General features: G+C 54.6%; 4 protein-coding genes and 1 pseudogene across 5 annotated transcripts; all 5 read left to right on the top strand.

Moving 5' to 3' along the window:
- Window positions 1-1387: 1387 nt before the first annotated feature.
- LBRM_35_0120 (stress-inducible protein STI1 homolog) lies at window positions 1388-2155 on the top strand (the record flags this gene model as incomplete). Its single annotated transcript, XM_001568588.1, has 1 exon — window positions 1388-2155. The coding sequence occupies one exon, from the start codon at window positions 1388-1390 to the stop codon at window positions 2153-2155; it is 768 nt and encodes a 255-aa protein (XP_001568638.1).
- An 887-nt stretch (window positions 2156-3042) lies between these two features.
- LBRM_35_0110 (conserved hypothetical protein) lies at window positions 3043-4017 on the top strand (the record flags this gene model as incomplete). Its single annotated transcript, XM_001568587.1, has 1 exon — window positions 3043-4017. The coding sequence occupies one exon, from the start codon at window positions 3043-3045 to the stop codon at window positions 4015-4017; it is 975 nt and encodes a 324-aa protein (XP_001568637.1).
- A 775-nt stretch (window positions 4018-4792) lies between these two features.
- LBRM_35_0100 lies at window positions 4793-6598 on the top strand (annotated as a pseudogene). Its single transcript is given in 2 exon segments — window positions 4793-4822; window positions 4826-6598. Coding segments are annotated over 2 exon segments (1803 nt in total).
- A 1466-nt stretch (window positions 6599-8064) lies between these two features.
- PUF1 lies at window positions 8065-9720 on the top strand (the record flags this gene model as incomplete). Its single annotated transcript, XM_001568586.2, has 1 exon — window positions 8065-9720. The coding sequence occupies one exon, from the start codon at window positions 8065-8067 to the stop codon at window positions 9718-9720; it is 1656 nt and encodes a 551-aa protein (XP_001568636.1).
- Window positions 9721-11810: 2090 nt separating this feature from the next.
- Window positions 11811-13109, top strand: LBRM_35_0080 (N-acetylglucosamine-6-phosphate deacetylase-like protein; the record flags this gene model as incomplete). The annotated part of the gene is made up of 1 exon (XM_001568585.1): window positions 11811-13109. One exon carries the CDS (start codon window positions 11811-11813, stop codon window positions 13107-13109), a length of 1299 nt encoding a protein of 432 aa, XP_001568635.1.
- Between the last annotated feature and the right edge of the window lie 1460 nt (window positions 13110-14569).

The following is a 14569-nucleotide window of genomic DNA, read 5'->3' as shown; positions in this document are numbered from 1 at the left end:
CGGGGGGGTTTCCCCTTTTTCACCCCCGGTGGGAACGCTCCCCCCCCGCGCAAGGGGTTTCTGTGGGGGGAACCCCCCCCCATCCCCCTCCAAGAAAAGGGGGATTCCTTTGGCGTGGCCTATTCCCCGGGTTACTGGGGTTTGCCCCACAAAAGGAAACAGGTTCCCCAGCCAGGAAGGCGGCCCCGAATGGCGAAACCAATTCCCCCCACCAGCCCCCCCAGGGCAGGTGTGCGAAGTATGCGGCGTTTCCCCCTCCCGACCCGGTGGCCCGTGCGGCAGAGATGCGGGAGATGTACACCGAGGACACCGCGGATTGCAGCATCGAGTCCCCCAGACTCCCATGTGGCGTGTCCCGGCGCCGTGTTATGGAAGGCCGCGCTTCTGGAAGCGGCTCAGAGAGAGAGAGGGGCGCTGGATAGAGGCAGGGTGCAAGGTCTCGGAGAGCCCTGGCCCGAGGCTGGCCAGCTTCTTTCGTGAGCACATCCAGCATGCGGCTGGGGAGCCCCCTCCTAATCGCACGACAGATGCCACCGCCTGCGCCCTCGTGCAGAGGCCTGGACACTGTCCGCTTTGGGTCGAGGCATGCCGTCCATCCGAGTCCGTCTGGCGCCGGTCGCGCAGCAGGCATCGGAGAGAGAGAGACGGGGAGACACGGGAGGGGGGCTCGTGAGACGCATGGCCTGACTCGGCGAGAGAGCCAGCTCGTCCTGGACGACGAGGATGCAGCGGTATTCCTACAGCGGTGGGTGGGGTGTGACTGGGGGCGTATGCCGGTTGACTTGTTCGTGGTGGAGTGAGGCGGCAAAAAAAGCTACTATCCTGTTCGAAACCAAAAGTAAGAGATGTAATGGTCTCTGCTGGACGTAGGGCACCTGTTTTTCTTCTAAAGCGGAACGAAGTGGCACCTGTTCTCCTAGTCGAAGGGCTGTAGCGTTGTGCGCGGTCTGGGAAGGTATGGCGTCCTCCGGAGTGCACAGGTGCAAGCTATTCGGCTGATTATGCGCTTTCCTCATGTTGCTCCGCTCTTCCTCTTGTATGAACGCTTTTCATTCACGATATATGCTTTCTCGGCGGCGCTACGCTTGATTTCTGCGTCACGCGTGCATCACTGGGCTTCTCAACACACTCTGATGGTTATCTTATCACCGCTTTTCGATCGTTCATAACGGCGCGCAACCGTATTTGTTGGTGCCTCCTTACTCGCTGTGTTCTGCGTCCTCGATGGATGCCCATCTCACCGGTGTCGACTCTCTAACGTTTTTCACATCACACTGTTTGGACGTGGGGTAGAACCCAGTGTCTTCTAAGCTTCGTATTTTGTGCGTACCCCTCCTTCTCCCTTTTTTTCACCCCGCCTTAAACGACTGTCGCAGACTTCTGCACTATGGAGGACTATAAAACCAAGGGCAATGACGCCTTCAAGGCGAAGAAGTACCGGGAGGCGATTGAGTGGTATACTAAGGCTATCGAGCATAATCCCGACAGCGAAGCTTCTGGCGCTCTTTATTCAAATCGTGCAGGCAGCTGGCAGAACCTGAACAACTTTGAGATGGCAGTTGCGGATGCAGAGCAGTGCATTCGGGTACGCCCCGATTGGCTTAAGGGCTACTTTCGCAAGGGTGTCGCCATGGAGAGCATGGGCAATTGTGATGAGGCGCAGAAGGCCTTCCAGAAGGCTCTCCAGCTGAGCCCCGGCAACGAGGAGGTTATGGACAAACTGCAAAGCATTAATGGCAAGCTTCGCGAGCGCAACGAAAAAGCAAAGTCGAAGATGTGCAAGACCCCTGACGAGGCCAAGGTTCTTGGCAATTCCCTCTTCAAGGACGGCAAGTATGACCAGGCTGTGGAGTTCTACACCCGGGCGATTGAACTACAGAAGGAGCCTGTCAAGGAGAAGGCCGTGTACTACGCTAACCGTGCTGCTTGCCATCAGCAGACACACATGTACTCTCTTATGGTGGATGATTGCAATGCCGCGATTGCTATTGACTCAGCAAACGTGAAGGCATACCTACGCCGCGGCATTGCCCACGAAGGCATGGAGAAGTGGAAGCTGGCGCTGGAGGACTACATGAAGGCACAGTCCCTTGCTCCCGGCGTGGCTGGTGCGTCTCAGGGCGTTCTGCGGTGCCAACGTGCTTTGCGCGGCTGATGGATTAGACACATTAGAGTCGAAAATTCACTGCGCGCGGCCAGCGGCTCCCCTCTCCTTCGTTGGTTTCTGTCTATATTTTCCTCTGTCCTCCTCTCGTTGTTTTCGTCGGATCTACACACCCGTGGATGTCTCGTGTGTGCGCTGTTAACGTGAGCTTCGGCCATTTTTTTTTTTTTTGCTAACGAAGTGAAAACTGGAAAGGTCAGAGCCTCTGAAGAAGCCAGGTTAGAGGAGCAGCAGACGTGATGCGGGGGAGGGGTGCGCAGGCACGATTATGTGACCTTCAGCATATATGGGAAGTTGGGAGCATCCATGCAGCGACTACACTCCTCTGAAACGAAAAACGATACTCAGTCGCTGCACTGGGGATGTCCATTCCTTTGTGACCCCTTCTGTGAAGGTGCTTATGCGCCTACATCCGTGCAGTCAGAGTGGTCTTTGTGCACTGCACGTCAGAGGCACATGCATCGCTTTCCTCTGGGTTCATGCTTGCCCGCTCCTCACTCTTCCGACCACTGGGGCACCTGTGCCTGCGTCTCTACTTTTCCTCTCCATGAATGACTGCCTCTCCCTGTCTTCACTTCGTTGCTTTCGGTGCATCCCTCCTGCGCCTTCACCCCAACTGTATTCAGGCGTGAAGGCAAGCACTGTGCGTGAAGGGACTTCATGCATCCGCTGAAGCCTTACGCGCGTCAAGCACGGAAGCGTCCTACTCTGTCCCTTACCCCACCCACTTGATGCACATTCGAGGCAAATAGACAACCTCACTTCTACCGGAAGTTCAACAACGCGCGAGCAAACAGACACACACGTAAGTGCAAGCCCCCCAAGCGCTAGATAGATTTCTTCACAGGGGCGACCAGCGGTGCTACTGTCGTGAAGCCATGGACCCAGTAAAGAGGCGACTTGTATACGTAGCGGATGAAAGCGAAGTACTTTTGAAAGAGCTCTCTGGGACTCCACCGACGCGACAGTCGCGCATGACGCGGCTTCTCGTGCCGCTCTCGCCACCAACGCCTTCACAGAAATCCACCCACTCGGTGTCCCCGCTTCCGCGCCCAATCGACACAATCGCTAAAGTAGCGCCGCTCGCGATGGCTGACACAGCGTTGCTCGTCTCGTACGACGGATTTCTGCTCACTGACGGCAATGGACGTTTCACAACGCCCCGCGACGCGGCACAAGCCGAAAAAATTCGCGACGCTCTCAAGTCATGTCGTGCGTTCCTCAAAGAGTTCTTGGATGCGGCGCAAGCCGAGAGAGCGTCGACAGAGTCCTACAGCTCCGCTGCCTCTAGCTCCACGTACATGGAAGAAGAAGACTCCGACTTAGAAGATAGTAGCAGCAACGAGTCGCCCCCGCCACGCCCGCGCGCCGCAACGGCCGTGAAAGCACGGCCTCCACATGCTCAGCCGGTCACTCCATCACAGATGACAGTGGCAGAGCTGAAGGCGTTCCTGCGTGATCGTGGACTTTTGACTACCGGTAACAAGGAGAGCCTCGTAAAGCGCGTGCAGAAGGCGCAGCGCGCGCGTAATTCGGTGCGCGGTGCAGCGACCGTCCCTGCATGTGGTGCTGCAAGCAGAAGAAGCTTGCAAGGCTCCCACTCCGGTCCCAATACGCTGAGCTCTGACGTATTAATGTCGCCTCCACCAGTGGGCCAGAGGCCGCCGCAGCTACCCTCGCCAAACTCCTACACGAATGACGAGAAGAATAGTGGCCTTTGGGATGTGCTGGTGCACGCTGGCTCACGTCTTTTTCGGGGAGGGGCGCGTACGTCTTGGGGATTTCATTCACGTCAACCGGAGGACGCTGACGACGCGCCGCTTTCGAAGCGTTGCCGACTGGGCACAGAGTAGCCATGGCTGAGGTCTACCGCAGCCGTTCTTGGCAGCGTTCAAGTGCATAGCATGACTGACTTTGCTGCTTTCTCGTACCCCATTTCACTACATCATTTCTCCTGTTAGACTATATATACGCTTTTTTTCTTACCCCACCTACTCTACTCTTGTCCTGCGGTGTCTTGGGTGCCTCGCGCGGGCACACTGTACGTGTAACCCTTTTCCTCTATGTTGCTGGTGCGAGAGTTTGGAGCCCTAACGAAGCTTTTGAGGTACGCGCTTTCGCTTCTCCTGAACAATTACAGCCGGACCTCTGCCGCTCACTCACCAAAACTCTGGCTTCGCCTTCGGTAGGTTTTTCTCCACCTTGGCGCACTGACGTTGTGTTGACCGATCCGTGTACTGCATGTGGATATGTGTCATTCCCCGTTTTCATTTGAAGGCGCCGTCGCGATCTTGAGGCGACACTTTCTCTGATGTTGCAGTAAACCTGCCCCGACAGTGAATACCTCACCTGTGTTTTACGTGCTCTTCCGCCCCCTGTGCTGTTGCCGATGGCCTCTCTCTCTTACTCTATTGACCTTATTTGTACCACCAGCCTGCCTTCTGCGATGCTCTCATGCACTGTGCATTTTTGCAGCAATCTGTGCTTACAGATTTAACGCGCTTTCCAAAAGAGCCCATTGCTCTTGAAGAACTGACAGGAGTGCTTGACATGCGTACTCACTCCCAAATATGGGTCGACATCAGTTGTCTCGCAGCGTATATATAGATAACTAGTGCACCTGCGCAGATGGCGAAGTCTCTCGTCCTTGGTCGGGATTAAGGCTCCGATTTCGCGCCTGCAGTGCTGATGCACGTGCGGGATGGGACGGTGCTGCAGCGCGCCGCCTTCAACTACTCAAGCTGGGTCAAGACGAAGCACCGCAATTCCAATCCAATGCAGTACCCCCAGCATCCGCGTAACTGCATTGAGACAGTAGAGGACGTTATCAGTGCAGCGTTGAAGGCAGCTGGTGCGGCGGCGCGGGGGCGTGCGGTTGGGTTCGCTTTCGATAGAACAAGGAACCTACCATGCATAGTCGACGAAACCTGCGCGCCTCTCGCCCTTCGGCCCTCTCTCACCGATAACCCGAACACTATGTATGCGTTCTGCAAGAACCACATCTCTGTGAAGGGGGAGGGTACTGCAGTCCATGAACCAGCGCCCAACAGCACTCCTGAATACGCCTTCTGCGGAGACACCAACTTCTTCGAGTGGTTCTGATTCAAGGTGCTGCACGTGATCTACAGCGAGGAGAAGGTGTCACAGGTTGTGTATGTCATTGTGGAGTGCAGCGAGTGATTTCCAGCCTTTTTCGCTGACGCCACATCGTTTCCCCAGCTCATACCCGCCCGCACAGAGGGCGGAGACAAGAAGATGTGGTACGAGGGCTAGGGCGGATTCTCTCCACGCAACTTCTTTTACGAGTTACACCCGCGCGTGGGGCCCTTCTGGTTCCGCATGAGCGACGCTACGGAGACCATCGGCATGCTAGTAGGGTTGGCGAGCGAAGAGTGGGCGCGACATCCTGGTTTGAGTGTGAGGGTGGCTGTGACGGGCGGTGTCAGCGATGCTTTCCTGGACGGCGTTGGTGTGGGGCAACAAACCATGCCGGTTTGCACGTATCATGAGAAAGTCGATGTGCGACAGGATGGACATGGATCCCAGCGTTCTCGGCTACCGCCGTGTGAGGGGGATTTGTGAGCAGGCTGACAGTTCTATCACGTCACACCTTAGTGGCATAGAGACTGGGGAGTCCGTGTACGGTGACGTCGTGGCGTGGTTTTCTGAACTGCTCGAGTACCCCTCTGCACGACTCATTGCCAATGCGACATTGCTGAGCGAGGCTACTGAGGCAGAGCTGATGCGACAGATCCGGGACAAAGTGCTGACCGCTCTTAGCGAAAAGATGCCCGTCGGGTTCAGCTAAGTGAGAACACGGTGTGCGCCCTGGACTGGTTCAATGGCCGGTGCACCGCTGATGCCAACCAGAACCTCAAATCGGCGATCAGGCGGCCTTATTCTTGGAAACGAGGCACCAAGTGGGTCTCGCGGGTTGATGAAGGCAGTAGAATAGAGATCGCACGCCATCGTAGAACGCCTTCGCTGAGAGGGCGTCTGCATTGTTGACGTCATTGCAGTTGATGACAGTGCCAAGAAGTTGCTATTGACTCTTTGAGTCCTTGGGGAAATGCTGAACATGCCTATCACCGTGTGGGAAAGCGCGCAATACTGTGCGTTGGTGTCCGTGATTGCCGCCTCCACGGCTGCGGTGTGCTAGAAGAGTATCTCTGAGGCAAAGAAGATGGTGAGCAGTACTTCTACAGCGTGCATGTGATGCCCAGAATCGGCCAAGGTGCTCACTCGAGTGACTGCGCGCATATGTCGGGCACATCACCACCTCTCTCTTTATGTTTCCATTTCGACGGGACGTGTGCGATGTCTTTGCACCTCTTGTGCACCTTACAAGGCAACGCCGGGCGTAATCCATTTTCATCTCAGCTTAGCACCTTTCCCCCTGTTCCGTTACTTGCACAGTGTGCGGCCATTTCGTAGTTGTATGAAAGGTGAACAGAAGATAGCGACACTGGCCTGCTGTCCTCTTTGTCTGTTTCTATGCGCCTCTCTCTCTGAGGGTTTAGATATGCGTGACGGAATTGCGCCCTCGAAAGCGGGGCCGGGAGCGGAAGCGGGGACGGAGGCGCCTTCGACCCTCGAGCGAGACGATGGGGTAGAGCGACTCAAAAGCACAAAAGACACACACACACAGACGTTCCCATACATCTCGATACTGTCGCATGCATGATGACCGAGCGTTCTACGGATTCCAAAGCGAAAAGACGCTTTTTTCTATCTATCTATATATATTTTTGGGGGGTGGAGGAGGGGTTCCTACAAACGACCCCCTCGCATACAAATGAACGCGAGGAATGAAGGGCAGGCGCAGGAACTGAGCTCTTTTAGCGATTACGAGAAGGATGCACCTCGGGGTATTTGTAGGCGACAGGCACCGGGTATCTGATGCTCCTTGATTCCCACCCGTATGCGACGAGTGTTTTTCTACTGTTAATAATGGCCAGCAGTGTTATCACCACCAAACGAGTGCGATCGACTTCCAAGGTTCTTGCTGATGCAGTGTTTGGTTCTTTTTTTTTTACTGAATGGGACTTCGATATACCATCACATCAAGTTCTGGCTCTCCTTTGACGCGTAGAGGTTAGGCTGACGCTGCAGCTTCCCTTTTTGCTGTCTTAGTGATGTCAAACCAAGAGCACCGTAGCGTATGGCATACCTTCGCTACCCTTCTCCCCCATTTCTGCCCATCATAGCCAACATGACGTTTTCACTCCGATCTCTCCCGTTACTCCTGTAGCCATCTCCCGCTCCCCGTGTTGCCATCTCTCTTCTCTTCTCTTCAGCCCCTTCCCCCTTCTCAGCTTTCTGTTCATCGGCGTACACAACTGAGCCCTCAGTCGTTCCTGATAAAGTTGCTGTTCGGGAGAGCATATCCCCTATCGCTTCTGCAGAAGACACTATTGAGTGTTTGGAAGACTTGGGAAGCCCTGTAGGTGCACCGCTGCGCACACATAGGCGCCCAAATACGCGAACAAACGCACTCCGTGTGCCCCGTACAGTCTTTTCCTATTTGCTTACGTCGTTAACTGCCGCTTCGATTCGAATCTTTTTTTTCTCCGTTAGTCGCCTTTCCCTCATACCGGTGTGTTCTCATTTCTATTTATGATTTTCTTCTTGATTTGTCCTTACGCTGTGATTGTTGTGACCCTTTTTTTCATTGTGCGTCTCGGCCCACCAGAGAGAATCTCGGCGTCTCACATTGCACGCTGTCTCAGTTGAAGCGGCTGCACTGGCACACCTCAAAAAATACCCCCTCTCACAAACACCCCATTCCCCTCTTTTTTCCTTTTTTTTTTCTATTCCTCCCCTCACTTTCAGCCGGCTCTCCTCTCACGCCTACGCACAAACGGAAGTAAAACGAATTCACGAGTACGGCTCTGCAAAATATGTCGTCAGAGGAGAAGTTGACAGCTCTGTACGCACGCCGTCAAGAGATTCTGAAAGACCTCTCTGAGGTGGACACAAGTATTAAGTGCCTGGAGAGCGAGATCCAAACCAAGGCTACAGAGGCGGCGAAGCGTACCATTGACGAGAATAAGTCAGGTAATGTGGATCTGGATCGAGTAAACGAGGTGATCGCCAGCTGTGTGCGGGATGCCGTGGGCCTGCGAGATGCACTCAAGGTGGTTGAAGCGTGTCGCTACGTACAGGAATTCGGCAAAGAGGACGACGCTGCGCGGCAGAAGATCCCGTTCAGAAACGTGTTCGTGCAGGAGTGCATTCGACATGCGCTCGACCTGTCCAACGACGCGAACGGAAGTGAGCTGATGCAGCATCTCATGCCGCTGCTGCGCTCGGGTACCACGTCTGCCACAATGGGCGACGTTTCCTACGACCCTACGACGAACAATCATCACCTATCGGAGGTGCTGCTGCTGATTAGCGAGCTCTCCGGTGACATTGTCACGGTGGCGTGCAACACAAATGGCGCGCGTGTCTCGCAGCGCATTATCGATGCGTTGTGTACGTGTGAAGAGTTCGATGTGTACACCACGCTCTTGGAGCCATCGATTGTCGACGTCGCAAAGGACATTAACGGCAACCACTCCCTTTCAAAGCTGATCACGTCTTCGCGGTTTTGCCAGCTGGGGGACTCTGACGCGAGTGTCTCCGGCGCGGTTGTGATCTACGAGCGCATTTTTCAGAAGATAGCTGATAACTGCATTGACATTTGCAAAAACCGTCAGGGGTGCTGCATCATTCAGAAGTGCCTGCAACACGCCCCCAAGCCGTATCACACTACAATCATCAACACAGTGCTCAACAACTCACTGAAGCTCGTGCAGGATCCTTTTGGTAACTACGTCGTTCAGTTCATTCTCGACAAACAGCAAGACATCAACGGTTCACAGGAGGACGGTGATGACGACACCTTGCCGACGGCGCCGAACTACACCAATCAGATTATTAGACAGATGCTTCATCACGTGGCGGAGCTCTCGTGCAACAAGTTTAGCAGCAACGTCATAGAGAAATGCTTGAAGACGTCGTCGCCGGACGTACGACAACTCTTGGTCGATGAGCTGACGGCCCCGCACGTCTTGCCGAAGCTGCTGACGGATAGCTTTGCGAATTACGTCATTCAGACCGCCATTTCAACTGCCTCCGACGACGGACAGCTTACGCAATTGCGCAATGCGATTATACCTCTGCAGAGTCTGCTGAAGAACTCGCCGTACGGCGTGAAGATTGAGTCGAAGCTGTCGCGACGCCACCGCGAGGCAGCACGGCGTATGCTGAAGAAGAAAGAGGGTGCCCCAAGCGTCACTCAGCTCCCCGCGCAGCCGGAGGCGATTCTTCCGCCGTACATGCCCCCGCAAGGACTGTCGGCCATCCCTATGATGGCGCGCGACGCTTCCATGGGTCAGCAGGTGCCCTTCACCAACCTGAATGCGGACATGAACTCGTTTTTGCAGCCACAGCAGGTGATAGGCATGCCTTTTCTGCTGCAGGCGCAGCAGATGATCAGCATTCCCAACGCGTCACCGCAGTCCTTCACTGTGAGCATGCTTGGTGGCAGCAGCATCCCCGAGTACCGCTAAGCTGTACGAGGCGCAGACCCCTGTCTTTTGTCCTTCCTTCCGAGAAAGTATCACATCATTGCTCTCTGTGTGGTTTCCCTCCGTTTCCCATGTGAAGACAGGGACTTGCTCGTTTTCTTCTTCCCCGCTCTTCTTGTTGCTTCTCTCTCGTCACGCCCGTTCTTTTCCTAGTCTGCCCCCGCCTCTTCTTGGCTACAACACTCGAGCTGAAAAAAAAAAGACAGCACTACTATGCGTGCTCGGTTTGATACGTTGTATCTTGTTTCCTTTGTTGTTTTCCTTCACTTCATTTTTTCTATTGCGTGTGCGCGTGAAACAGTCGCGCCGGTTTCAACAATCAAGACTAACAGGTGGCTCAAAAGTGTGAAGGCAGTTGTCGTTCTTCACATAGAGCTGCAAAGTCCGAGGACGTTCCTCGAGGTCTTGGAGCGCTGCTCCAGCGAAGAGAAGAGAATAACAGGCATAATCACTGTGTGCTACACTTGTGAGGGTGTAGTAAGCTCATCTGAGTCCCTCTCGCAACGCGACTGCTCCATAGGAAGTGCTTTGGCGCCTGTACGTGTCTGTGGATGGCACAAATCACACAGGCTGTCGCTCAACTGTGTGTTAGGCTCGGAAAAGGCTCCTTTGCCAATGCTCTCACATGAGAGGTCAACTCTGGTATGAAAACGAGACTCGACCCATGTAACACACCAGCGACACGCTCTGGTCCTCTCGCAGGAACCGCTCGAAGCAGATGTTGTTCTTTATTTGCTCCAGTAGCTACCAAAAAGAATTCCTTCTACTGAAAAAAACTGAGGATACTGTAGGGCGTGTTCCCAACACCTGGCTCAAATACGTCACGTGTTTTGTGAGCCATACAGACTGGAGCAAACCTGAATGTGAGTACCGCACAAAAAAGAAGCTAGGGAGGTTGCCGCAGAGTAGATGGATGAGACGGACACTCTTGCTCGTCTCGTATTTTCCCCTTTGTGCGCACCGTAAGCCCATGTCTGCAAAATACCGAGAAGAACGGTGCGCTGAGGAGCGACATCAACAGTTTTTTTACGAACACAACAGACGCTCTTGAGACCAGTTGTGTTCTGTATTTTTGTGTTTCTTGTGAGGACGCTATTGCGTTCCCTTGTGCTTCATTCTTATAGCTAAAGGAGGTGTGGATCCATTTCTTGTTCTCCTTTTGATCCCCTCCTTTTTTCGCTTGTTGTTGTGCTCTCTCTTGTGTCTGTGCGTTTGTGTGTTCGCGCGCATGTAAGTGCAGGGGTGTCCTCATCACTCTTCTTCAACACGCTAAGCGATGAAAAAGACGCCCGTTCCCTCCCCCAGGCTCACTTCTGCAAGCGATGGGGAGCACAAAAAAAGCAGTGACAAAATGACCGACCAGAAACCAGCAACAACAGTACCAGGTTAGCCTAACAGAAGAACAGAGGCGTGAAGCCCAGCAGAAAACTTCCGGCTTACTGCGACGCATACGCGATTGCACAGTCTGCAGTGCTTCTTCCTTTGGCTGTCCGCTTGTTGACGAGCATTTCGCCGCCGCCGAGATCCTTCAGTGTGTTTACCAGATAGCTAATCCCTTTCAAGGATGCGCTGATGGAACTCTTTGTGGCCTCTCATCACAAGCGTACCTCTTCCTCCAACTGTGCCCGGCGCGTTGTTACACCTGATTACCCCTATCCTGAACCCTCTTTTCTGATTGGCGGTGTATGTAGCTCTCTTTCTCGCTCTGTGGGCTGAACTCCTTGACATGCGCCTCTGCTTTCCCATCGCACAGGTCAGAAATACAAAGTCGTCTCAAGACGCAAGCTTTGGCGCTTTCCTGTCACTCCCTCCGTTCTTCTCGTTTGGTTCTTGTGTCTACTGTCGCCTCCACGACGGCGTCACTGGTGGCAAGCATCTCAATGGTACGGGTCCATAAACGCTCTCCACACATTCTGTTCGCTGCACTTCCTCTGCCGCCCTCATACACGTACAACCATACACACGTCCAGGTATTGCTCTGAGGTGGGCATGTTTTGTATTTGGTCATAGCCTCTCCTTCCTTCCACCCACACAAGCAAAACAAAACCATACCTTGATGAAGACGAAAGGCGATGAGCAAGGTTACAGTTATCAAGGGTAACATCGTGACACCCTCAAAGGTGCTCTACGGCGGCTTCGTCATTGTCGTGAAGGATGTAATTGTGTCCGTATGTGGCAGTGAGGCGGTCGCCAGCAAGGAAATCGAGAAACTGGAGAAGACGCATCCAGATCTCGGTGCGGTCACTTGGCAGGAGGCCGCGTTTGTGCTTCCTGGGTTCGTGGATATTCACAACCACGGACTGGGTGGGGCGAGCGACGTGATCGGGCACTGGTCCAACCCAGAGTACTCTCTACAGGAGCTGGCTCGGTGCGGTACGCTAACAACTCTGGCGTCCATCATCTTCTCCGACAGCCACAAAGAGATAGTGACGGACTGCATTGCTTCCGTTGAGAAGCGCGTGGGGTACTATACGGAGGGCAACTGCATCCTAGGTGGCATTCATGCCGAAGGTCCTGTCATTCTTGACCGCGGTGGTTTGCCGGAGTGCAAGAGCGAAATGAGCCTCGACGACTTCAAGCGGCTCGTAGACTCTATGCCGTCCTTGCGCGTTATGACCATATCACCACACATCGAAGCACGGTGCAACTACGAAAAGATGCGCTATTTGCTTGAGAAGAAGGTGCGCGTCGCGCTCGGCCACGACCGAGCTGCCTCCAAGTCTGAGATCATGGGTGCCCTCAAGCTAGCACCATCCGAGGAGGAGAAGATGCACGTTACGCACCTGTGCAATGTTTCCACCTTCCACCATCGCGACAGCTCACTGGTGAACGCGGCAATGTGTCCGCGGTTTCCAAACGCGCCGCTCTACGAAGGGGCTCGGCCGCCGACGCTGGAGATCATTGGTGATCTCATTCATGTGGATAGCGTCACGCTGCAGTCAGTCTTGATGTCACGCAGCGTGAACGATGTTGCAATCATCACCGACTGCATCTCGGCCCACATTCCTGGCAAGCATGTAGTGTACAACGGGCGTGACGGCGTTGTGCAGGCGGGTGGTGGATGCTATTTGTGTGACTCGTTTGGTCGCGCCTCAAACACCCTGGCCGGTGGGACGAGCATGCTAGCCGACCTGTTCCATAATCTGATCACGCTCTTTGGCATGGATGTTGTCAAGGCATGCCTGCACACCGCAACAGTGCCAGCCCGCATCGCACAGCTTCACGACGTAGGCGCAATTGCTGTGGGAAAGAAGGCCAATTTGCTTCTCTTTGACACGGAGCTCAACACAATCGAGAAGCGCATGATTTACGGACACTGGACCTCGCACAAGCCGTACGCGATCCTCCGACCCTCTGTTGCCCACCTCTGAGTGAAGCCAAGATCGTCTACGCAGCTACCGTTGTCCTTGTTTGTCGCACTTTCTCCAGTCCGCTTGGTTCTTCGCCACGCGTACCTCTTTCCACGTCCCACATTGCTGTGCTCCTACTGACTCTCTAGCGTCTTTCTCCCTGTTTCTTTACTACTCATACAGCGGCGAAGCAGCCAGCAAAACTGCTGGTGGTCAGGCGGTGCCTAGGGTCTCGGGACCGTTGGACTATTGGCTAGGGTATGATGCTGTGATTGTAGGGACAGACGTCAGAAGAACGGAGAGTATTCTTCATGGCTGCCAGAGCAGCCAATGTAGCCCTGATCTGACTCACTTTCCATCGCCATTTTTCCGCTCACACCCATGTGTCACCTCTTTATTCGTGGCGTGCGAGAGGGCCATGGAGGAGGACGAAAACTCACTGCCACTTTCACAGGGAGGCGAAGCAAAAGAAAACGTAGAGCGAAAACTGAAACATGGCACTGTTCTCTCACCCCGCTTACCGGAGAACCCCAAGAACGGTCACCAATGTGTGTGTTTGTGTGTGCGGGACAAAGACGGCGGAAAGAAGTGATGCTTCGAAGGAAAACACGCTAGTAGAAGCGTGTGCACTCTTTCACTCTAACGCAGCCTTCACCTAGCTGCGCATAAAGACAGATTCCAATACATGTAGACCAGCTAAAGAAACAAGAGCGTGAGCTTCTCTTTTCCGTCCTTTCTTTCCTCATCTACTGGTTATATCGGCTACCTCAACGTGGCGCCAGCGTACATAGTTCCGCTCCTGATGGTGGAGCCAAGAGTCTGCAGTCTACCCACCGGTACGAGTGAGGATTCTTGGTGTTGGCGAACAGGTCTCCGCTGGAGTTGTGCAGAAGAGATGCGTAGTCACGATTGCCTTCCGTGCGGCTCCCTACGAATCGCGTTGACGATTCAAAAAAGGTGCGAGCGTTCCTAGCCCGTCGCGCGCGCCTCTCATTTCCGTCTGTCTGTGGTCATTGTGTCTTGGAAGAAGACGGCAAGGGGGACGAGCCTGCGAAGTCGGCCATTTCAGAGAGGACCTGGCGCCAGCTGCATGCTCCACGGTCGTGGTCACTGCTCCCCGACACTGGTCCGACATCCCCCGCCGCCGCGCTAGGCGATGCGGCACGCTGCGATAAGAGCTACATGGTGGCCACCGCCGCACGCCGGAGGAAGACGGATGCTGGGCTTAGGAGACAGCAGAAAGGGGCCCTCGCCGAGCCCCGCACGGGCACCTGTGCGTACTTTGAATTCCTGCAGCGGCGGGTGACTGGCCGTGGCAGGATGGAGTGTAGGTGGTGTGCTACCTACTGCTCCGCCGGCGCTGTGGTACCGCCTCCCCCGCCAGAGCCTCTGCTCCCGCCCGCTTTTTTTTCTTTGCGATGGGGGCGGGCCACCCCCGGCGCTGTGCCCGGTATGTCAGGCGAGGCTCGCGGTGCGGCGTT

Source organism: Leishmania braziliensis, chromosome 36, assembly GCF_000002845.2.
Source record: "Leishmania braziliensis MHOM/BR/75/M2904 complete genome, chromosome 36".
In the NCBI taxonomy this organism is placed as follows: domain Eukaryota; phylum Euglenozoa; class Kinetoplastea; order Trypanosomatida; family Trypanosomatidae; genus Leishmania; species Leishmania braziliensis.
This window is presented reverse-complemented; position numbering and strand designations above follow the sequence as displayed.